Source organism: Scophthalmus maximus, chromosome 1 (assembly GCF_022379125.1).
Source record: "Scophthalmus maximus strain ysfricsl-2021 chromosome 1, ASM2237912v1, whole genome shotgun sequence".
Lineage (NCBI taxonomy): Eukaryota > Metazoa > Chordata > Actinopteri > Pleuronectiformes > Scophthalmidae > Scophthalmus > Scophthalmus maximus.
The window spans coordinates 13019422-13044277 of record NC_061515.1 but is presented as its reverse complement, the minus strand read 5'-3'; the positions used below and the strand labels follow the sequence as shown (position 1 = coordinate 13044277).

At 44.1% G+C, this 24856-nt stretch overlaps 3 protein-coding genes across 7 annotated transcripts; all 3 read right to left on the bottom strand.

The window, feature by feature from the left end:
- Nucleotides 1-44: 44 nt before the first annotated feature.
- On the bottom strand, nt 45-13695 carry pklr (pyruvate kinase L/R). Of its 3 annotated transcripts, none has more exons than XM_035623804.2 (12): nt 13357-13695; nt 7798-7962; nt 7150-7241; nt 6891-7022; nt 5240-5426; nt 4315-4588; nt 3503-3653; nt 2420-2572; nt 2157-2323; nt 1916-1982; nt 502-616; nt 45-352 (listed from the first exon to the last, which is right to left on the bottom strand). In XM_035623804.2, the coding sequence occupies exons 2-12, from the start codon at nt 7934-7936 to the stop codon at nt 246-248; spliced, it is 1584 nt and encodes a 527-aa protein (XP_035479697.1). In that variant the 5' UTR covers nt 7937-7962; nt 13357-13695; the 3' UTR covers nt 45-245. The 3 variants fall into 3 exon arrangements, with proteins under 3 accessions (XP_035479697.1, XP_035479688.1, XP_035479677.2); XM_035623795.2 differs by lacking the exon at nt 13357-13695 and adding an exon at nt 10821-11036; XM_035623784.2 differs by lacking the exon at nt 13357-13695 and adding an exon at nt 8322-8463.
- LOC118299793 (cytochrome P450 11B, mitochondrial) lies at nt 13526-18513 on the bottom strand. Of its 2 annotated transcripts, XM_035623816.2 has the most exons (9): nt 18081-18510; nt 17796-17951; nt 16983-17197; nt 15797-16000; nt 15465-15646; nt 15174-15340; nt 14806-14884; nt 14445-14657; nt 13526-13828 (listed from the first exon to the last, which is right to left on the bottom strand). In XM_035623816.2, the coding sequence occupies exons 1-9, from the start codon at nt 18410-18412 to the stop codon at nt 13718-13720; spliced, it is 1659 nt and encodes a 552-aa protein (XP_035479709.2). In that variant the 5' UTR covers nt 18413-18510; the 3' UTR covers nt 13526-13717. The 2 variants fall into 2 exon arrangements, with proteins under 2 accessions (XP_035479709.2, XP_035479716.1); XM_035623823.2 differs by lacking the exons at nt 13526-13828; nt 14806-14884 and having other exon boundaries at nt 14545-14747; nt 18081-18513.
- A 185-nt stretch (nt 18514-18698) lies between these two features.
- Nucleotides 18699-24777, bottom strand: LOC118299816 (complexin-3-like). Of its 2 annotated transcripts, none has more exons than XM_035623859.2 (4): nt 23764-24777; nt 21172-21568; nt 20431-20518; nt 18699-20166 (listed from the first exon to the last, which is right to left on the bottom strand). In XM_035623859.2, the coding sequence occupies exons 2-4, from the start codon at nt 21414-21416 to the stop codon at nt 19942-19944; spliced, it is 558 nt and encodes a 185-aa protein (XP_035479752.2). In that variant the 5' UTR covers nt 21417-21568; nt 23764-24777; the 3' UTR covers nt 18699-19941. The 2 variants fall into 2 exon arrangements, with proteins under 2 accessions (XP_035479752.2, XP_035479769.2); XM_035623876.2 differs by lacking the exon at nt 23764-24777 and adding an exon at nt 22178-22739.
- Between the last annotated feature and the right edge of the window lie 79 nt (nt 24778-24856).

Below are 24856 nucleotides of genomic sequence, written 5' to 3'. Positions count from 1 at the left end.
AGCAGCTCCAGTCCCCGACCGTCAATGAGCAGGAGAATAGAGTGTTAAAATAATGCTTCAAGTTTTATTTAGAGGGAGCCATCACTTTGAAACAAGTTATACACAAATTCAACCATCATGAGACCAGTTTTGGAGGCAAATGTTTCCCAAGTGGTTCTTCCATAACTTTATAGGAACGGTCTTAAAGAGGCTCTAATTCCGGTCGGCATGTCAGTCAGATTGAGAGTCGAGGTCCAGTCGGGTTGTTACTCCGCACTGACTGCCCTCATGATGTTAGTGTGACCGGACCCGGGGATCCAGCCGGTCACCACAATCACCATGTCGCCGGATTTGAAAAACCCTCTTGCTTTACCTGTGGAGGCATCATAGGCATGTGAGTACAAGAGCAGCATAGCATACAAATAAGCAGACTAATGGATGCATACAATGAGACGAACACACGCACACACACACACACACACACACACACACACACACACACACACACACACAAACACTGACCTATGTCCATGCCAAAGTTGACCCTGTTGTCTACATCGTCGGCCCAGACGGGAGCAGGCAGAGGGTGGAAGAGGACAGGAAACACTCCTCTGAGCAGCTGGGACTGACGGGCCACCTGAAGAAACGAACGCAGACATACTGAACTGAGGTGAAGGTTCAGCAATCATTTCATGGTGAATCTTTATTTTTATTCACATTGCTTTCGCTACATTTGGATATGTTGTGATTTTCCTTCTGAGATAGTTTAATTCAAAGGATTCTTAGACGCCCTGAGAGGCTTAACTCTTCAACTGGTGCAGCAGCCTCTCCATATTGGACACTGTTACACTAGCACCACCATCACCACACTGAAATAAGCAGAATACAGTGAAATTGGTTGAACACAAGGGGATAAATCCTTGTGATTTAAATTACCTCGTTGCTCTAATTACACAAATTAGGACAAGGACATTTGACCTTTTTCTGTTTAAGATGTTAAAAAAAATTGCCTGAAAGGATGGTGATTTAGAAACATGTTTACACACCAAAGATCAGTATAGTTTGAATATAATGTTATGATTATTATTATGTTATAATATTATTCATTAAGGATAAATGTCACAGTTTTAGTAAGAATTTGTTGATGCTTTTGCCTGGTTTTACTTAAGAAACTGGCTTGACTGACTCTATAGAGTCATCTGTGTTTACATACACATCATAATCACAATCAAATCATAACTCACAAACTTTTTCTTAAAAATAATTATCACCATCTTGTGAGAACAGACTCCTTATTTCCACAAGTGATAAAAATGTGTGCATCAACATATTTTCAACAAGGTATAGTTTTAAATGCAAAAGTGTACTGCAAGTGTAAAAAATCTGTTTTATCCAGAGATTTCTGCTCAAAAAAATCTATAAAAACAGGTATCAAAACAGTAAGTCGAGAAATGATGGGTGTTATCATAAGTAGGGTCACAGAGTCATGTACCAGCGGCAGTCCACTCCTGGGCCAGGTCCAGATGTGCTGCTTTGAATCTGACCTCTGACCTACATGTAAGATGTGTGTCTATGGGGAGTATCTTATGCGGATTATCCTCACATGATTTAAAATCAAAGGTAAATCATGACCTACTTTGAAGGTTTGTGACACTTTTCTCAGACAAAAAAAAGAACTATAGAAAGCTCCATAAAACAGAAACACACTGAAGTAAAGTATCACTCATAAATATTCTCAGTGTGCAAGACCAATCTGGCATCTTTAGCACTGTCACAATTCACAAAAACAGACAGTGACAGTAAATACTGACTGCCTAACATATTGTTCTGTTCTGTGTGAGTCATCAACAATTCACTCGTGTTTCTGGAGAGACAAATGAGCTGCTCGTCAATACAAAGAAAGTTCTGTTATTGAGTTCAGAGGAGCGGACTGTACCTGAGGACTTCTGGTGACTGCAATGATGGGACAGCGCGGCCGGTACCTGGACAGGAGGTGTGCTGATCTGCAGAGACGGGGAGGAACAAGTGATGAGGATGGAAAGAGAATTATCAATGCAAAGTTTCCACAGAGGGGTGACATACAGTATTAAAGGAAAAAAATACATAGTTCAGGGTTTTGCGGATCTGTCCAGTACTCGCGCTCTTGTTTGGCGATAGGGTTGCAATGCAGTACACACCTGCCACTGGTGGTGAGGACTATGATGGCCCCAGCGCAGGATTTGAAGGAAGACTCTACAGCCCCGATGGCTGTGACCTCTGTGGGATCCGAGGAGAGAGGAGTGAGGCGACGCAACTCCTCAAAGAGCTGCTGGTGGAAAATGGCTGCCTCTGCCTCCCTGCAGATCTGAGAGACAGCGACAGAGGGGGAGAGAGGGGGTTATCAAAGGGCAAGGAGTCCGATATAACAGAATGGACATCGTACACACACAAAAACACACACCGAGTGCATCATTGCGACTGCCTCCACAGGAAACAGTCCTTTGGCGGTCTCCCCAGATAACATTACACAGTCGGCTCCATCCAGCACGGCGTTGGCAACGTCACTGCCCTCTGCTCTAGTTGGCCGTGGGTGGGCCACCATGCTCTCTAGCATCTACACACAAGCACGCACACACACACACACACACACACACACACACACACACACACACACACACACACAATACAATACAATAGCTTCATGTTAGTCTCTTGACCACAACCAAAACATCTCCATCAAGCACTGCAAAGGGATGTGGGGATGGATCAACAAAAGAAAAATAAGACAATTTGTGTCTCGATACGTCAGATTTTTTGTGTGAGATCAGAAAGTGTGGCACCAGCTCTGGCGAGTGAACGAGGAGAGGAGGTAATGGCTTTGTGGATGGATGGACATCAGTGGAGGAGAAATGAGAGATCATTTCGATTGAGGCTGGGCGAGTATGACTTTGCGAGAGCATTATTGGCATCCCAGAGACCCGGCATCATGAGTCAATAAGCAAGGCAGACAGTTGGAGAATGAGATAGCTTGCAGCATTGCCTGAGAGTCCAGATTTTTGTAGTAGTTGAGAAGCTGCAGCTAATGCTGATTAGTGTGTGTGTGTTGTGTGTGTGTGTGTGTGTGTGTGTGTGTGTTTTTGTGTGTGTTGTTTTTGGGCTAAGGTCTCGAGTAGCGAACCTGCTATAACACTGTCACTCTGAGTCAAGAGCTGTAGCATAAACAAGATATAGCACTGTGACTCAACAAGGCTGCAGGAATATGCATGCGTGTGTGCCTGTGTGTGCATGTGTGTGCGCGCATTAAGCGAGAGAAGGGTACGAAAGAGAGGAAATGTGTGTGTGCTTGAGGATGAATTTATTGGACAAGTGAGCGTGTGAGTACATTATGCAGGAGTGTGAGGTTAATGTGCGCCTCTTAAGTTTAGATGTTAGTTTACTCGCACCCATTAGACATTTCATTTTCTAACAGCGGAGTCTAAATCTGCATATTTTATGCCGTCTGCATCCCCTTTTCTGTGTGGATGTGTTTGTGTGCGGCTCTGACCTGTGTGGCACAGATGACGGGCTTGCCGGCGGAGTTGCAGCGCCCAATCATCATCTTCTGAGCAATGAAGACTTTCTCCGCCGGGATCTCGATCCCCAGGTCACCCCTGGCAACCATCACGCCGTCGCTCTCAGCCAGGATCTCCTCAAAACTGACAGACAGAGTAAGGGGGATGAGGTTGGTTGCAGGGATCAGGGAACAGAGAGGACAAAGACAACAACAGCACTGACATTATCAAGAAAACATTCAAATTCCGGCCACAATCAGAAAAAAACAGGATTTTGTCTCTGGAGCTTGAGAACATATTGAGGATAGTGCATCGAGATCTAAATCCAAAATATATGGACGAAATCCAAATCCATATATCAGAGCAGGAAGCTGTGATGAGGATGCAGGAAGATATTTAAACAAGGACATGTCAACACACAGAATCATAAAGATAAAAAAATCCCATTTAAATCAAAGCTGTAGTTAATGATTGGCAGAAGCCAACAAGCAGCAGGAGCAAGAAGGAGATGAATAATGTAGGTGGGAGAGTCATAACATAAATTGTCATAAATATTAACTGGGAGCTATAACTAATAGACAGCCACGCAGATTGCTCTTCGTAGATGAGTTACATCCAAAGCTGACATATGTCCATCCATCACTGAGAGCTGGTCGACTACAGCAGGGGCAGATCGCCACCAGCGATGGATTTATAAGTCCTGTCACAGCCTCATTATGAAACTCTCACTGCCTATAGCCTGTGAATCGCTCAAAATAACTTTACCTATATGGCTTTAAATGAGAGACATTTTCCCGAGACTCACTTCTGAACCCCTTGCCTGCTCTCCACCTTGCTGATCACTTTGATTTCTCGTCCATGCGCGCCCAGAACTCGCCGTACATCCTTGACATCCTTGGCAGAGCGGATGAAACTGGCAAACACCATGTCGACTCCCTGGGACACCCCGAACCTCAGGTCGGCCTCGTCTCGCTCGCTGACCGCCTGCAGGCCGACCAGGTCACAGCCAGGGATGTTTACGCCTTTGCGACTGCAGAGCTTCCCGCCGGCCTCCACCACTGTGTCCACCCAGTCAGGGCCTGCACAGACGGAAGAGTTCAAGAAAATAAGAGGTTCAATAGTTAGAAAAACCCTCAACTGAGGACAAGTGTTTAACATTTGTCCGGATAGACTGCGTTGGTTGTCTTAACTCGAGGTTACTCTGACCTGAGAAGAATCTATGTGATTAAAAAATATTTTCATCTTGCAGAACATAATACAGGGAGTTGGAAGACTCCAAGGTAACCATGAATGGGCCCTTCAGCTGAGCACGGTTTCCTTAAAATCTCATTCACAATGGAAAAAAGCAGCAGTGACTATGTGACTAGAATGAGAAGTAGAACTTAATAATATATTTGCTATTCATGATAATAATGTTTGTATAATATTTGTGTATGCAGCTATAGCATGTAGATGTATGTACTGTGTATGTGTTTGCATCGATGTGTCCATGCGTACTGTATGTGCATAAATGTAAGTAGGTATTTATATGTGCATGTGGAAGTACGTACTGTATAACCATGCACATACTTTATACTCTGTTTATACTTGTTTGTTTATATGTTGTTTTTTTCCTCAATAAATGTCGTAATCGAGAAATGTTTTACTTCTTCAGATTGCAAAAAATCATTAAGATATGAATCATACAATGAAGAAAACAGATTTATAAATGTCACTGTGATGCACAGAACCTATTTCAGTGACTCTGAGTCCAATGAGGCCGTCGTCGATGTAGATCTTCCCTCCCTTCTCAATGACTTTGGCAAGGCTGGGATAGTCCACCCAGACAATCTTTCCATCTGTTTTGTCTTTGTCACTCTCGGCCGTCACCACACGAACAGTGCTGCCCTTTCCCAGCTCCACCTCCTCCTCCACTTTCTGTTCAAATACACACACACACACACAGAACAAACCATCAGAGAAAGACAAACACTGGAATGACTTAAGAAAACACAATTATTGCCTCTCCCTTATCAACAGACTTTTAAAAGCAAGGGGCAACCAAGGGACACAATTTTAAACTAAGTAGAACATTAAACAGCACTGTTTTGTCAGCACACTGGTCCTCGCGACCCAGTAGAAGCTGTAATCATGAATACGTCAACATATGTTGTGTCAAGGAAATCTCTATCGGTGAAAGTGGTGGTGCAAGAGTTTCTGGGTGGTGTGTCCACACAGACACACATACTTTTAACCATAACCATAACTCAGTGTATCACTCAAAAATGTGGAAAACAGAAAATTGTCAAGCTGTAGTTCCTGCTCTGCTGTTATTTACAATAAATACTGTATATTATCTATTAGCAAGTCAGTAATACAATATGGCCCTCTAGAGTATGGTACGTTGATGTTCCTGTTTCTGTTGGCAAACATGGCACTCAACTCTAATATCTTTTTATGTATTCTGTTGCACAACTACAATCCACATCTCAGTCAGGCGGAAACCTGCCCGATCCAACTCCAACCACTGTTTGACTCATGCTGAGCTTCAACAAGCAGGTGTGTTTGTGGCTGAATAGTTCTGGTTTTTCATTTCAGAAAAAACCTGAGAGATTAATGTGTGATATTGGTGTTAGACATAAAATAAAACCATACTACAGATAAACAGATAAACTACAGCGGGACAGAATAACTGACGGCTTTTGTTGTTGTTGTTGTTGTTGTTGCTAAAGATTGATATTTAACTTACTGGAAGGGGAGAGAGCAATAAAGAGAATGTGACTGACTTTGTACTGTATGATGTTAAAACTGTCACAAAAATATGTTGACTGCCTTGTATGAAAACATGTTGTTGAGCCCGAAGGTTGTCGCTTCATTTTTGGATTCAAAGTAACTGCCTGTATGTGCTTGTTTTTTTTTAATCTTCCCTGTCATATTCCTAACAACAATGTTCACATGTTCATGTTAATGCTGTAAAATGTCATCTGCTAAAACATGAAAGAAATGACATGATTTGCGTGTTATGTGTGACAGATAACATAGTCGGTAAAAAAGTGGATTGATATTAAATTCAAACATATCATCATACAGTTATGTTTAAGTTATGTACAAACTGCTGAACAGACTTTGGGGGAGACTTAGTTAGCTAGAGTCAGTGTGCAGCTCACACGTCAAGCTTATCAAGGCATGAAGAGGTTTTTCCTACAGCTTGGAATTATTTGTGAAGCAAAGCAGACAGTGTGCAACAACAACACAAAGAACAACCCAATCAGACGATGATAAAATAGGAAAAGAGCTGAACGGTTCCTGTTCAGTCAAAAATAGCTGTATTTTCTGCACCTCTTACACCTCACTGGTTGATTAGGTTTGGATTGTTTGACAGATGAAGCATAACTTGCTCACCCCTTTCACTAATCCGGTGCGGATCTCTGGACCCTTCGTATCCAAGGCGATGGCAACCGGCCGATAATACAAAGGGTCGGAGGTAATCGTCTCCACCGCCTCTCTGATGTTTTTGATGGATTCCCCGTGGTACTGACAGACACAAGTAGGGAGACACACAGAGGATCAATACATGACTGAAGTAAAGAGCAACATGTATGTGTTTACCTTTTGGAATTTAGACAAAAGGTTACACGGACACAAAAATTAGTGACCATACTTCATGTGAGCCGTGAGAGAAATTCAGACGAGCAATATTCATCCCTGCTTTGACCATCTCCTGGAGTTTGGGGATTGATCGGGACGCAGGACCTGAAAGGAAGAGGATCAGGAGAATCATTAAACCGTTTACATTAAACCTGAGCTGAAACAATAAATCTGTTGACAGAAAATTATCAATTATGATGACAAAAAATGACAAATATTAACTTTCCGGTTTCTAAAATGGGACAAGGTGCTTTTTCTTTCTTTTATCATCTTTGGATATTGGACTGTTGATAAAACAAAACAAGGAATTTGAAAATCCCATCTTGGACCAGGAAAGTTTAAATGGGCCATTTGAATTATTCCGAGAAATTTTCCTGATATCTTATTAGCCAAGTCATTTATAAGCAGATTAGTGTTACTGTTTGTGAATTAAGTGCTAGGGAGAATCAAAGCTCTGTCTCTGCTTCCTGCTAATCATTGTCTCTTTTTCCTGGGCAGAAGAAAAGCAGCGGGAGCTGAAAAGCCCCACAGCCGAGGAATCGGATGCTGCCAACACACAGGAGCTGGCGGTCTGACAGAGAGCCAGTGATTATAAACAACTGTTGTCAGAAAACAAACTTGAAGCTGAGACTTGCTGTCTGCAACTGGTTGTCACACTCACCGATAGTGCAGATGATGCTGGTGTTGCGTGCTGTGATTGGCTCCTGGTCGATGTCCAGCAGACATAGGTGCTCCAGGAAGGTGTCAGCCATGCTGGCGTCCAGCTGCTGGCGTTGGATGAAAGAGTCCGGCTGTGTCATCGCCTCCGAGTAGCGCCTGATGCGAGCTAAAGTGACAGAGAAATGTTGTCAAGCAGAGTGAGAACGTTGAGGGGAAGCTCCACTGCCAGCTCCACCTGTGAGCACAGAGGAACTAAACACCTCAAATAGAAAAACAAGTGTAATTAATGTCCATATTAAGATTGAAGAAGAAAAACAACACCTCTATTATGTGTTAGGTGGGAAAAGCAAAGATAGGAATGACCAAAACAGACTTAAAATCTGCAGTCAAGGCGGAGGCCACATATGACAGAACTACAACATGGAGGAGAAATTACAGTCTGACATTCAGCTGTCATACGAGTCAGTAATATGAAAAGAAAACGCTGCTGTCCAGCAATTAAAACTGAATTCAGATTTCACATACAGCTCAATAAAATGCGATCTCCCTCTCTGTGACTCAAGAGAAAGGGGAGACATCTCGTCTCCTCAGAAGAGACTGATTTGACTGTGTCTTTGTCCGCCTGTGTAGAATCGCGTCGCCAAAACTCCATGAACAAATGAAAAGAGAGAGGAAAAATAGGATCATCAATGCAAACTGACAGCTGTTGAACCTGTTCTACTGAGGCAGGATCTCCCTCCCGTTCCTTTTGAGCGCCTTTGTGTTTCACCTCTCTGTGTGTCTGCCTACCTGTGCGTGGTGAACCAGTTTTCCTTGTGCACACTCGAGTCTCATCAACCAATAAGCTCTTCTACGCCACCTGACAACAGCGGGTCAAAGAGCCGGTCCATCTCTCCGCTCATCACTAGTTCCACGCGGTACTAACCTTACGGCCAAACGTCCTAAGGAAATCCAGTCCTACGTATTTTCCGCATGTTTGAGTTCTACCTGGTAATTTCATTGCTCTCCTTCTGCCTCAGATTCTGCTACTTGTTTCTATGGTCTGCCTGGCACCTGCCTCCGTTTCCCTCATCTGCCGGCTGAATTCAGAAGATCCCTGCCTCACATGACCTACCCTGCCCCGCTCCCCCGTCTTGAGATTCCATAGTTTTTAAACGAGCCTTTACTCCGTCTCTGAGTTTTGCTTTATGGTCCAAAAACTGCATTGAGCGTATCACTTTCCCCCTTTTGGTTATTAGTTGTTAAACCATCAATTGTTTGGCCACTTGGGGGGCGACTAAAAAAGCTGTAAGGAAAACGATGGCTGTTGGTTAAAGAACAGTTTATTGGTGTGTTTTGTTCTTAGCTTGCTTCCATGGCATCTAATATAGCAGCTAATATGTTCACCAATGTGTTGCTAACTGTCTCTGTTTGTCATGTGCTGGGCATGTAGTAGGTTTATCAGGACTTTTTTTTTTTACTGAAAACTGCTGCTGCTGGAGTAAAACCAAAATAAAAATGCTAAAATGCTCAGTAGACCTGAGGGCTGCAGCAGAGGGAAGGTCATCATTTCCTGTGGTTCCACTATCATTGACCCTTTTCTACTTTTCATTTGACCCATTGTTAATGTAAAAATATCAAGGTAAGTACAAATATTGTATGTGTCCAAGGAAGTCCAGAGGTTAATTCAATCACTCTGGACTTCCTTGGACTTTTACTTTATGGTTTTGGGTGATATGTCTTGAAATTTGGTCTCAACGATCACGTTCCCCTCAGGATGAAGTTAAATAACTTTGATGCCATTGTGCTGTCTCCATTTAAAGGGATGTCACAGTCAGTCAAGTCTGCAATTTCTGCCACCACAGGGGAGGAGAGAGTAAAGACCACGGAGGAGACCCTGACACACGAGGTTGGGTCTAAGAGCACAATGGGAGTCGAGAAGGAGGGAGAGTGGGATGGAAGGTGAGATGAAGAATGAAGGAATCTGACAACCTCTGAATCAGTAAATGTATTTTGGATAAAAAGAAAAAAGGGTTGCTTTTTTAAAAATTTGTCAGTCACAACTTATTAGTGATAAGCGCTTGTTAACCAATATCTACTGTCATGTTGTGACCTTTATTCCAAAGACCTTTGCAGACAAAGCCTGAGACATGCAAGGCTTTAAGTGTGCAGAGGAGCCTCGCTGGTGAAAATTGGCGACTGGAGATTTTGCAGGATAATGTGAACATCCACAGCTCTTCTATCCTGTAGATTTAGTATCCATCAGTATTTTCTCCCTCATTCTTTGTCTTTTTTCTCTCCATGCACCTCCCTGTGACCCAGTTCTGCCGCACTGCTGCACACATCATTACGTGTCCCACTGAGATCCTCTCCTGACACATCCCAGGGTGTGTGCATTGGAAACACCCACACACACACACACACACACACACCTGCAAACACATGCAAGCTCACACGTACAGTATAGCCATCACATATACAGGTATCTGTCTTCCATTACTGGAAGGCAGATTATTAAGCAGACTTAAGGTCAATGACACAGATGTCTCAAAAATATCAGTCAATGCACAGCCTGAACTGATAAGAAAGGTGAACCGGTTAATTTGTGTGGCCACAATATACCAGGAATAAACTGTTTGCAGTGGGTCACATTCCTACATGAAAGCAGGTAAGCGCGTGTGTGCAGTCGATCAGTGAACCCGGGGTAAGAGGGCAGAATTTTGTCAAACTGCACTGAAGTTCAAAAGCATCTGAGGAACGACACAGTGGGGCATGATCTGATCTTAAAAGGGGCAATTGAGTAATGTAATGATGGAATCATTTAAAATGTCTTATTCTTTGTCACTGCTTAGGGAAATTACAAATAATTAGCCACTAAAATAAAGTACATCTGATTTACCTTTGCACAAAGCTCCTATGTACCATTAGAGCAATTTAACTAACTTAACGCCACCAAGTTTTTTATATGTATGATATTTTTGTTAATTAATGCAAAGTGTTGTACCTCTGCATCCTTCAGTAATAAAATGTCCTTGGTCCACTTACCCATTGTGAAAAAAACCTTCAATCAAACGATCCAAATCTGCCACCCAGTTCTTTCCCCTTTATCAGTTTATTTCAGGACTTCTTGGATTTTCTTTATTCTGTCATTTTTTTCTAGATATCCGCCTCTGTCTTTATCCTTCCCTGTGCTCACGATTTGCACTTGTCATTCTCCAAGTCTGGTGTCACCTGAACAAGTCTAGTTCAGCCTCTTCCATTCATTTCGACCATCTGACCCCTCTGCTGCCCCTTATCTCTCCTCCCACTCACACCGTGACAGTTTGGAGCGACTCCCCTGCTTGCAACAGATGGATGATTATGCTGAGTTGGAATAGATTGGCCCCTAACTGGGCGAAGTGGAGTCTATAAATGGAAAAACTTTATGTCAATAGACTCAATGACACTAAACTATCAGGGTGTACTACAGTACAAAGTGACACGCTGTTGCAGATGATGTCATCGTGATCCTCAGACCTGCATGGGACTAAATATCTGGGAACGATTCAACCACTCGATTCTATATTGTGCTCAGACAGGCAGTTGATGAAGTGATTAGTTGATTGATGGAAAAATAATCAACAGAATTTTGGATAGGGATTTATTCCCTTAACTCATTCATCAAGGAAAAAATGCAAAATATTCAAATGTGACAATTTGTTCCCCTTTCTGTTTTTATGTGATGATAAACTGAATATCTTCTGGTTTTGGACTGTTGGTGGTGGGGAGCCTTTTTCCTATCAAGGGCCATTCAAATTGTTCACATCCTCTGAGGACCATACTAAATTATTGTACATCGCACTAACCTCCCTAATGCAATGGCTCGAACTGCTTCTCTTTGTTGAGAGACGTCTGATGTCACGTGGTAGTGATGACTCTACTAGGGAGCTGGTTTTCCAGGTTTGGAAAGGAAAGGAATCGTTTCAATAACAAACGTTCTTAAAGGAGCGGCTCACATCAGTAGGTTGACTCAAACACAGATTTGCTGATTTCAGTGCATGTCTCCTCAGAAAATCCTCATGACGTACATATAGTTTATAGAGCTCGAGCAGAGGGAGATACTGTAACTTTAAGGTCATTGTTGTTTGGCAGCTCAATGATGATCGTGTTATAGGTTGCCGTGCACATCCGATTGTTCCACATTTATCAGTTTAACAAATATGCTCTGTTCCTTTTGTTTACTTTCCCTGTCCTGAGAGCTCTCAGAACAAACGCAAACAGCATATTCAGACGTCATAGCAGGTTTCTGTTCATGCAAAGTGGGGCAATGCAGTGTTTGCCCATAATGCCCAATTTTACTTGGACAGAGCAGCACTGCAAGAGGCAACAAGATAACTTTACAAATCCTTCTTCTGAGTGAGGTTTCAGCTTATTAACGATGAGCTCACTCACCACAAAACCTGCCTGCATAACATCATCTCTGTCAGGAGGAGGGGAGTTAACTTTAGCCAGTAGAATTTAACTCATCCAGTTTATCTTCAGTGAAAAAAGAATTGCTTGTCCAAATCTCTCTTTTGCATCACCTCTCTCATGAGGCTTACTGTCAGAGACATGTAACAGCTACGTGCAGGTTTGGTTCACCCTGGCCATCACAGTGAAGGGATGACCCTGAAGGACGTGTCAGTCTACTATTTTAGGTTATTTTCTTTTATAGCAAAATAAATAAATTGCCATTAGATATTTTTTGTATATCTGAGGGTTTTTGTTTTAGACTAGATTGTCTCATGGGCAGGATCAGACTGTCAAGCCCGAGGTTCCTCATTCCTGTTTTAGTGAGTTCATTGCAGATTTAGTTTGTGCGTCTTGGTGTTGGCAGGTTTGTGAAATGCCTGCGTCATCTCTTTGCTGCACTCCACATTTTGCATGTGGCTGTTTTATTAGAAAACACTTGTTGTGTTCGAGAACTGTGGACTTACAATCATCACGCTGTTGCGCAAGAATGAGACTTTGACAGAGGAGGTGACGCACGATGGAGATGATGTGTCTTTCCCTCACAGACACGGATTACTCCGTGCAGAGCTGCACTCTGAAGAGTTGCATCTATGCAGTCACGTATACGAACCCGGGCGGACAGGGGGTGTAAATCGTTAGCCAAAGGACAAACAGACCTTTGCTCCTTAGTTGACATGAGAAAATGTACCCTGCAGCCCTCTGCCCTGCAAATCACGCACCTATGATATAATAGCGCTGCGCTTAATTACCAGAGTGGAGTAAAGGTCAGTTTTACGCGCGGAGACCAAAGTGCAATGACGTGCCCTTCAGCTTAAAAGTGCAAAAACGTCAAAATACCAAGATATGTATTGCAGTTCAGTACGAGAATCAAACAACGTACATCGCGCAAATGGATTGTAGCCTGTCACTGCTTTAGTCAGAACAATATAGATAGTTTAAAAAAAACAAACAGCTGAGAAGACAGTGATCAATTTAATGGAGCGACATAAATGAACAGGAAGCAGCAAACAGCACTCGATGAGCTGGCACAGCGCGGATACACGGTGAAATAAGTGGCAAAGTTTAGATGTTTGAAGAGGAAATGACCAACCTGTTGGACGTTGGAAGTGTGAATCGGGTGAAGAAAGAGTGTCTGATGATGAGGAGAAGGGACGTCCGCGACACACGCGAATGAATTGGAGCAGTGCGTTTTAGCGCCATCTAACGGGCGGCAGTGGCGGTGACGCTGTCCTTGCAAAGCCACAATGAAGACAACGTGAGGAACAGATCGTCATTTATTTGTCAGTATGAGGAATTCATGGACTGAATAGAAAGAGCAGAACCTTGACTGATCACCATCATCATCCTCATCATCATCATTATCAACAGAAATCTGGTTGATCTGTTGCCAGATTAACGCAGGCTAATCTGTGATTTGCGTGTGTCTGTGTGTGTGTGTGTCTGTGTCTGTGTCAGAGCTTGCTGAAAGTGATCCTCGGTGGAGTTTCGGGCTGGAGGATGAGGGTGTATGTGGTTTTGATGTCCTCTGTGGACGTCACGCCGATATGGAAGCTCAGCAGGATCTGGAGAGAGAGAGAGAGAGAGAGAGAGAGAGAGAGAGAGAGAGAGAGACAGACTGTATGTTATGTTAAGTTCATTTTCTCACAACTTTATGGTACTTGGGCTTTACATGGGTACTTTCGATTTCACACAACCTGATACGTCTGCTGTGCTTCACTTCAGAGGGAGATATTGTACTTTTGTACTCTAACACATGTATCAGACGCATTAAGTTAATAGTCAGCGTGTGCCCTCTTACAATATAGCAGTGTGTGCGTGACACCTCTTGACACCAACCCCAGGGGAACACCCTGGACAGGACGCCAGCATATTGCAGGGCCAACATAGACAAACAACCATTCACACTCGCATCCTTGGACAATTTAGAGTCATCAATTAACCTCACCCCAATCTGCATGTCTTTGGACTGCGGGAGGAAGAGCCCATACAGACACATGGAGAACATGCACACTCCCTACAGAAAGGTAGATTGCTGTGAGGCCACCGTGCAGCACCCGTAACATATTAAGCCTGTCAAATCTCACTAATCAGCCTTTCCATCCTTTCTTTCTAATCCCATCACTCTTTCCTCCCTCTCTTGTTTTCTCACTCGTCCCTCCTTCTCTTGCTGTCACTCACATGCATGAGGAAGAGCTGCATCTCGTTCTCGGCGATCCTCTTCCCGACACACTGTCTCGCCCCAAACCCAAATGCCAGGGAGCGAAACGCTGACCCTTCTCCTCTTTGTCCCTCCTCTCTGCTCCTGCTCCACCGAGTGGGGTCGAAGCGCTGTGGATCCTCAAACACCTCTGTGCTCCTTCCCAGGGGATAAAGACAGACCTGGACCATCGTCTGAGGGGGAGAGGGGATCGCCATCAAAAGACAGGGTAGGTCTACCATAGCACTGAATATACATGGATGTTTTTGTGGGTAGATTCGCCTCTATGGGAGGATTTGAGAGACAAAAAAAAGGAAAGAGAGTCACAGTCTGATCACTCACCCCGGCAGGTACATGGTAATTCTGTAGAACAATATCTCTGATAGGCATCCGCTGCACTGTAATTCCCACCGGATACAACCTGAGTTGCACACACACACACACACACACACACACACACACACACACACACTCACACACACACACACACACACACACACACACACGTAACTTTAAGACGACATTCAAATATGTTTGGGGAATTTGCAACACTAAAGTACAATATCAGGTTAATGCTGCATTATTATGTTGTTTCCTATCTTGGTCCTTTTGGGACATAACAATACAGTGATGTGTTTGCGGTAGTATGTAGATGGTTAACAGACCAAAAAAAAGTGCCAGGGGCACAAAAAGCCTTGGGTTCTATCTACCTGAGAACCTCCTTGATTGTCCCGCTCAGTAGTGGCGCCCCCTGCAGGGCTTTCTGAGGGTCACCACCAGCCTGGGCCCATGACGTTCTCACCTGCTGCCTCACCCTCTCCTGCACCTCTGGGTTGCGGCCGAGCTCAAACAGAGTGAACTGCAGGGGAACTGCCGTCTGCAGAGAAGATGGGAGGAGAGGTGTCACAGAATCAGTCAGGGTGAGGTATATACAGAAGCAGGCCAAGGAGAGCAATCAGGTGTGCACACACACACACACACACACACTAACACGCACAGACCGTGTCGACCCCTCCAGCCATCAGCTCAGTGATGTTGGCTTTGATGAGGTCCAGAGATAGCTGCCCTTTCTCCATGAGTTGGCCCAGAACCCCGATGTACTGGCCTCCGGCTGCACCAGTCTCAGACCCTCGACCCTGGGAAGATGACAGTCGCTGGTACGCCCGCTGGATCCTGGCTTCCGCTGGAAGATGCACAGGGCAGGATTATAGAGCCAGGTGCGATGAAGGTAATGAAGCAGGGATATATTGATTAAAGAGAGTAAGACCAGACAGAAATGTAGACCAAACGGTCCATTTTTCCCACATTAGAAGTCTAATCAATGCAGCTCTACCATGACTGAAGATGTGGTCCCATGCAGTGGCGTGCCGGGTCCACTGGGGAGCGCCAATGCAGAGCAGGAGTCGATGGGGCAGGTAGAGGAGAGGAGGGGTGGTTGCCAGCATTTGCTCCACGGCCCAGATGAACTTCTGAGACTCCTGGGAGGGAGACGAGGAGAAGAGGCCGATACGCTCCCCATAGAGCACGTGGCAGCTGGCTAGAGGGAGGGAGCAAAGAGATAAATGACAAACATCCACAAAATCAATCAGATCACAATTAATCAGAGCTGAAAGAAAAGTAAAGGAAGTTTAGATTGACAGTGTTTTGAATTGATTACAAAACCTCCAAACTCATATTTCACCAGACGCCCACCAGCCATTAGACATGCGTGTGTTGTATTAACCGCACATCACAGACTGTAGGAGGGTTTGTTGTGGGTCTATTCCTACCCAGGCTTAGCACCTGGCTTCGCCTGCTCTGGTCCATTAGGAGCGGAGCAGCGTAACTCAAAGTCATTACACGCAGATGGACACAAGTGTGAGTCCCACAAGCATTCACACTTGTGAATGTGGCATGCTGCAGATAGGCACATGAAAGGAGCAGACCCGGTGAAAGAATGCAGGGGCTTTGATCATCTTTTTTGGTGTTTCTATTTTTAAAGGTGCGTGTTCTCCTTGACCTGCTCCATCTACAATATGCTAACAACATATTCTCTGTGCCTCGGGCGAGAGCGACATTTATTCCTCTGTTATGAGAAGCCCGAAAGAGCAGAGGCGGTCAGACATTAGCAAGTATTAAGGACAATTTTAAAAGGTGATGTTCCTGCAGATTGTATAATGTCTCTGACGTGAGAAGGTGTCACAGCCTGCGTCAGCATTTGTGACTCAACCCAACGAGCCGACAGCTATGCGGCTGAATGAAAGCTTGTCAAAAGGAGGAGGTGACATTAATCCATACCCTCCCCTCCCTGAGGACACCGAGGTCAGTCGCTGCTGCATGAAAAGGAGATATTCCAATTGGACATTCATCCTCTTACATCTCTCTACACTTACCTTAGTTCTCCTTGATACAAAAAGAGCAAGGATCTTGAGGCCTCAGGGTAAATAAAACTAGGTCATGCACTCTAGCTTTAGAATCACACGTGAAAAATACATAAAGAAATCACAGGTCACAAATCACTGGGGATGACGACCCCGAACCTTCCAGCGCAAAGCGGAAGAGATCTTGGCTCGGATCGATGGTCAGGCTGCGCTTGCCCTCCTTTCCTCTTCCCTCGCTCTCGACTCTCGCCTGCAGCATTTGGCAGAAGTCCCCGGCCACCTCATCAAGCAGAGGGAGAAAACGCTTTGCGGCTGCACTCATCATCAGCTCCTTGTTGAGCAGTAGACGGTCAGCTCTCCACTCCTCACCGTTCCTGTGGGAATTGACCCATTTCATTCACGGTGAAGCAAGGATATTGGATTGGGAAGAAAACTACTGTAGAACATATTTCTCAGGCATCACAGGAACAGTCTGTTTCCCTTCTTTTGACCTGAATCATAAAAAGGCCAAACTGCAACAAGTCTCTTCTGTGATTCTTAACCTCGACTTCAACCTTTGTCTTTACCACAAGAAGTAACTTCTAGGATGCTTAACCATAACCTGAACTTAGACCATGGACAGATTAGGACAATGGGCCCCTGAGCACAGCACAGACTGCAAGAGACACAACCTCAAACTACACAGGTGCATTTATATCATTTACAGGGGTTTTGCTTCATTTTGTGTCTCTGTAATTGTAGTTGCTTTTCTTTGTAGTCTTTATGTATCTCTTCATGGTCATCTTGTGTCTCCACGTGGTCTTTTGTTACTCAAAGTCCTTTTGCTTCTCTCTGTGGCCGATTGTGTCTCTAACCTAATCAATTATTACTGACTTGCTCTGTAGGGGGTCCACACAAGTGTGATTGTGAATAGATGGATTTATGTCACTGCCACATGAGAAAAACACGTGTCTGCGCAGAGGTGGTACTGACTTGAGGAAGACCCCCTTGCTGTGCTGGCGCGTCTCGCGATGTGTGGCCCAGGGCTGCAGGGTCATCCGCTCGGGGTACAGGCCCTCCGCAAGAAACAGCTCACCAATGTCGGATGGCAACATGATGTTCACACTCCTGTGTGTGCCCACGTGCTCCCTACACACACACACACACACAAGCACACACGCACGCACAAAAGCCATGTTATAAACCCATCGTTTTTGCTCTCAATTCTTTTTTTTAAACATTTAAAGCAACTACACCAACCATCTCTCTTCCCTTTACCTGTAGATGGGCCCGAGGGCATTGAAAGTCCTCTCCATGTGTTTGTGGAGCTGCTTGAAATTATCTTCCCTCCTGAACTTCAGCAGGTTGACCCAGCTGTTCCTCCCAGTGTGAGGGATCTCCTCAAAGCTCCGCACCCGTCCATCCACACCTCTCTTTCTACCCGCCGTGCCCTGAGCTCCTTTTCTCCCCTCTGACTTTCCATCGACCACAGTCCCTGCTGCACTCATGCACAGAGCCTTTTGTGGTGCAACACCAAAGAACACATGTCTGGACCCACAGGCGCCCTGTGCTCCGGTACGCCCAGTCACTCGGATGGACATTCTCCTCATGGTCCAAACGAGATGTGTCCATCGGTCTCATTCAGCTTTTTGGTGACACCCCTCATAGTCGTCGTCTCCGCGGGACGGATTATTTCCCTCCTCCAACCCCAACCTCGTATCCTTGAATATGCTCTATCACTCTGATGAACCGATAGGAGTTTACGATTTATGAATCTGAGTGTCGGAGTTCAAGAGAAACACAACACAGTGTGAATGTCAGGCTGAACTAACACACACACACACGCACGCACGCACGCACACGCACGCACAAAGGCCAAAAAAGAGTGAGCCCAGCTGGCCAAAGAAGTCTTTTAATACAAGCTTCAGTCTCAGCTAAAGACAGAGAAATAAAAAGATAAAAAAGTGTCTACTTGTTGTTTTGCGGGGAATCTTGCACGGTTCTTGTGAGTTTTTTCAATTTCTGATTCACTGAAATTCTTTTACGAGTAAGCGTGAGACTGTTTACACAATAGCTCAATGGAAACAAGGCAGTCCTTACAAGAAACATATCATTTGGCTCACACGTGTAGATGTGACACAGCTCTGAAAGTGTTAACAAGAAAAAATAAATAATAAAAAAGAGTACATTAACTGTTGCTTCATTACCTGTGTGTGTGTATGTGTGTTGCCCTGAGGTTCCTTACTTGTGTATAGCTCACCCAATTGGAGCTGCAACAGCCCAGTGAGTATAGATACAGACGACCACACCGCTGTTCTGACTGTAAACTGACAACTTATTAGTTATACATAACATTGTGACACAGTGATTTCAGGACATTTTAAAAAAGGGAAAATATGAGCAAACCTTATAAAGATCAAAACAAACATTATCAATGATCATAACAAAACTGTATGACTCGTTATATGTTGACCCATAATTAAATACCTCAAAAGGGTAATGCAATGATTTACCTTGAGTTAGCACATAATCAGAAAGTATTGTTGCTATATAGCATTTACTCACTATGATGTACACGACTAAAGACATTTTAAGATTATTAATTAATAGTACTTGTTCACAATAATAACTTTGTTTCTTCCAACTGTATATTACTATATTGTGATTTAATATCTGCTTAGTTGTTGTAATAATACAACTCTTAACTGCAATAAGCTCTTAAGGGAAAGTGACTTGAAAGAAAGTGTCTCTCTACGACATCACTTGTGAAATATCTTTAACTTACTGGTGAATTAATCAAGTTATCTGTAAAAAGGTATAGCATCACAACACTACATTTCATTGCAGATATTAAATAGCCTGGCAGTTACACACTATACTACTTAAAAGACAAAACTAAGAACCAAAGGAAAGTCTGCCTGTCACGGTTTCATTTTAACAGCAGCGCTTGGACTCAATGTGCGTGTGTGTGTGTGTGTGTGTGTGTGTGTGTGTGGCTGTTGATGTAACATGTAAAAGCACAGTTTATGTTTGAGCAGCGATTATGGATGCGTATATTTTCCCCTGCTGTTCCCCTTTCTTTAAACAACTAACACAATCAAAAGGCAGTGTACCAATCGTCCCTGTGGTCACACGTGGATCACATGACTCTACAAGAGTCCCCACTCGCCGGTGCAGGAGCGGTCGTCTTGCTGTGTTTCCGCCCCGTGACCAACGCCGTGTTAAAACTGAGGCCTTGAAAGGCGCTCAGCAGGTTGAAGCCATCGTCCTTGCTTTTGGTTTGAGGATGAATGAGCTTCGACAGCTTGCGGGGGAGCGACACTTTCCCTCCGGCAGACCTCAGGTGGTTTGAGTCCTTCGGGTTCTTAATAACGATGGGAAAAAAACAGAAGAGGAAGAAGGTTGAAGGGCTGAGCACTCGACAAAAATGAAAACCTGATGATTCAATGTACTTTTTAATTGTCCACATTACTCTACAGACCACACCAACATAAAATATGTACAAATAGACCAGCAAAGTGCATGTCTATGATTCTGTTTTTTTATTTTTAAACAAAATCATAAATGGTTACTCTGATGTACTGGTGTAAAAACATAAATAAAAACATGACTCTGTAAGAAAACAGACCTCAGACAGCTGGTATTTTCTCCGGAAATGACCTCTCATAGCTGCTCTCTCTGCATTCTTTTGAGCGTTCATTGCTTCCCGCTGCTTCCTGTAAACACAGCAGACAGACATGAATACACCTGATGTGCCGCAGATAGAATTCAATTAAATCTCATTGTGCGACTACACCTGTGCACCATGTGTGTCCAAACAGCAATGTTGTCAGTGGTGAGAAGTAACTAAAGTACTGTACAGTTCTGAAGTACTTGGATTCCACTTTTCAATTACATTACGGTTAAGGTTTGCACTTGACTTCTACACCACAACATTTCACATTACATACTGTAGTTTTTACTAATTTACATTTACATCTTTATTTTAGCAAATATAAAAGTAAAACAATGCTGATAATAATATAATATCATATAAAATAGTATAATACTCAGGGGGCCATCCATTTTCATTAAGAACTTTCACTTTTGATACTTGAAGTTAATGTTGCTAAAGATATTCAAGCACTTTTACTTAATTAAAACTTTCAGTGTGGGACATTTATTAGTAATGACATATCACTGAAGTAGAGTAATGAAGTACTGTTGCAAAAGAGTGTAAGGTATTGAAGAGTGTGAATTATTACAGTGGAGTAATTGAGTATTCTTACTGTAGAGTAATGAAGTATTGTTCCAGTAGAGTATGAATTGTTAGAGTATGAAGTATTTTTGCATTATTGGTTCTTTCTGCACCACGTCCTTCTACACTTGCCTCTCCTTCTCCAGGTCGGCCTGGTACGGGCGGATGACCGTTGGGTCTTTGGGATGTGCAGTTCGGAGTGGTGGGGTCTTCCCGAACTTCTCACACCCTCCTCTGCCTCCTCTGCCTCCTCTGCCTCGGCACCTCTTGTTCCTGGGTTTGGCGCACAACTTCTGCTGCTTCACCCCCGACACACAGCTGGTCAGCTTCCTGATGGGCGTCCTCAGTGACTTTTTCACTCTCACCAAAGACTCCATGTTGCACCTGAGCTCTCGGGACGGGAGGAGCCGACCACACCCCTACTTCTTTGACGTTTAATGGTTTTCTCCTTGGCTCATGATGTGTTGCTCTGACAGGACGAGCTCGGGACACACACAGTCTCACGTCCTGTGGCAGGTCAGGTCGAGACCTGGCAATGACAAGGATGGCAGACCGACAAGGGTCAGACACATACAGACTTACACACACACACCTGCTCACAAAGGTTATATACACTGATCAAGTGTTTTTCATCTAGAAGAAAGGGAAGTACTACAAGAGAAATATAAAAGAAAACAGTACAAAAAGTGATAAATATTTCACTCCATCCATTGTCTACATATAAGGGTCACGGGGGACTGGAGGGGCAGGGTACACCCTGGACAGGTCGCCAGCCTACCGCAGGGCCACATACAGAGACAAACAACCATTTGCTCTGACATTCACACCTACGGTCAATTTAGAATCTCCAATTAACCTAACACCAGTCTGCATGTCTTTGGACTGTGGGAGGAAGCCGGAGAACCCGGAGAGAACTCACGCATACACGGGGAGAACATGCAAACTCCACACAGAAAGGCCCTGGATGGTTTGAACCGGTATTTGAACCCAGAACCTTCTTGCTGTGAGGCGAAAGTGCTAACCACTACACCACCGTGCAGCCCACAGAAATACCTCACTAACATACTATACTATACACCAGCTTTCTTTTCAGGCAGTTTGTCACGATTTACCCGCACAAAAGAATAACTTTTCTTACCCATGCAGGTGTCCACAGTTGGCCTAATGCTCACAGCATTAAATCCTGATAAAGCTTCAGCCAGATGACCTCCACTATCAACACACAATCTCCTAAAGCTTCAGAGCAAAGCAGAGAAAACAACAAGAAACCACAAAAGACTGTTGGGTTCCTTGGCCCTCACAGCACAAAATTACTATTTGCCATTCCAGGTTTCAGCCCCTGCTTCTTCTACGCTACTCTCTTTTCCTCCTCTAGAACTCGCTTCACTCTTCACCAACCCTGTCTGCCCTACACAGATTACCACTTAAAGGATTTCCCGGGGGAATCTTGTTAGCTGTGACAGGGAATGCACCCGATGACTCGCGTGTTTGTGATGAAGATCTAGAGATGTTAGCTGATGTCATGTTGACTGACACATGCATGTATTTTTACAACGCCGACACCCGTGTTGTTCCTGTATTCAGAGTCAGATTTGTTCTTTTTAAAAGACTTGATATTCTTCGTTTGTGTGCAGCAGAGCAGTGAAGTGAGCTATCAGACAGATTTTCGACAGGATATAACTTCAAAACACCTCGAGAGAAGATAATCAGTATTCGGTTCACTGGATGTACAGAGGTGAGGAGATGAACTCAGATGTGAAAAGAGGAAATGAAACCGATAAACACACGGATGGAGGCAGTCTGGCCCAACACGCAGGGAGATAAGAGAGAAGTAATGACGACCGGAGCGAAGAGCTGCCAAAACTGTTCAAGAAGTGACCCCTCCAATGACCCCGGCAAACAAAGCGTGTCACCATCTAGGCCTGGTTAAAAATACAGAGCATATATTAGTGTGTGTGTGTGTGTGTGTGTGTGTGTGTGTGTGTGTGTGTTCCGCACCAATGAAACAAATACATAAGGAAAGTTTCTTCAAGATTTGGTGACTTGGTGCAGCCGGAGTGTTTAGTAATGAAACCACTGACGATGTATTTTTAGGGCCCGAGCTCCGACCAGCAGGAGGCTGGCAAAGGCCCTCTTGTTCTTTTTTTTTCTAAGAAGACAAGGTGGCAACTTTCTGTTGCATGTTGAACCAAACATCAACTGAAAACAGTACTAATTTTGTTTTAATGTATGAAATATGTTTCTTTCTGCGCCCGGTGTTCGAGAGAATAACATGGTGAAAGCAAGACGCGGGCGGTGTCGTTTTTTCTATCACCATCACACCGTGCCGTTGACCATTTCATCTTTAAATTATTAGAACTGTGTTTAACTTGTCATTCAATATCTGTTTATGTACCAGTCTTTTTCGCATGGAGGAGCAGGAGTTATAGTTGTAGTCAATATTTTAATAAACACTTTTATCAGCATTCAGGTTATATTTAATAGTGTCCTGTAAATCATGTTTATATACTACATACGGTGTTAAATTACTCCTGTTTAGTTTCAGGATTCACTCCTGCACTTCTCCTGATTGTCTTTTTGACAGATTTTCTTCAGACGACTTTCTTCGAATGCCTCCCCATGGTGAGTTTCTTGCTCTGTGCTCTACTCTACTGCCCTACTTGGCAGTGTAAGTACATAACGCTCACGTGGTTCTGAACACTTCAACACACCCATTTAAAATACCTCACTCCCTTGTTCGCTTCCCATCCTCCACTGCCCGGACCACTTCGCTTTCTGACAGGTGCGGACGCTTTAATGCTTTAACAAGATCACCACGGAGGGACACGCCTCCTCCGGCCCGTGTTCAGTGACAGACCAGGGATCAGTTTACTCCTCCACAGTGGAGGCGTCTACAGCTGGGACGAGGGAGGTTGAGTTGGTCCGGTGTCAGCAAGAATTCTCCACTATCTCTAGATCAGATAGAGGAACATGGAGGAACAGAAGGTAAAACATATGACTGTAGTACTTTATCAAACCATTATTATACTCAAGCTACAAATACTGTACATGCAACTCTCCTTTACTCCGCAGCAAAATCATTACCTGTGACTTAAAAACAGAAACATCCTGAGGTGATGGGAGATTCACATCAATAGAGCATGAAAAGAATCATGAGCTGAAATTAGTATTGATTAATACTGAGTTTGTGTTGTGAACTGAGTGACAAGTCAAAGGTGACATCTAGATAACCTGTGTGTGTGTGTGTGTGTGTGTGTGTGCTTGCGTGTGTGTGTGCCACACGTGTTGAACACTAATCCACCTGAGAATCCTCTAAGTGGCTCCGTTTTATTGCAAGCAAGCACTCTCTCTCCACACACACACTCACGCACACACGCAAGCACACACACCCACTATCTAGCTGAACAACTGAAGTTGTCAGAGTTTTTTGTTACGGAGAGAGGCTTTCAGAATAAAAAGGCTAATGTGAGTTACACAACATGAGCAGGCATGTGATCTCACACGTGCTCACAGCCAACACAAACACACACACACTCTCACTCCAGAAGTATAAGGTCTCGTTCAGTCAGACACACATATGCTGACACTGAGTCAGCTCTGCCAAGGCTGAAGAGGAAAGTTGGCGAGTGCATTCGCTGGCTCAGCCTTGTGTCGAGCTGCACTCAATCTAGATGCCAAAGTGTGGCTGCGAGTCAATAGCAGAGACATGCACATGAGGAGAGTGTGTGTGTGTGTGTGTGTGTGTGTGTGTGTGTGTGTGTGTGTGTGTGTGTGTGTGTGTGTGTGTGTGTGTGTGTGAGGGAGAGGGAGATGTGCA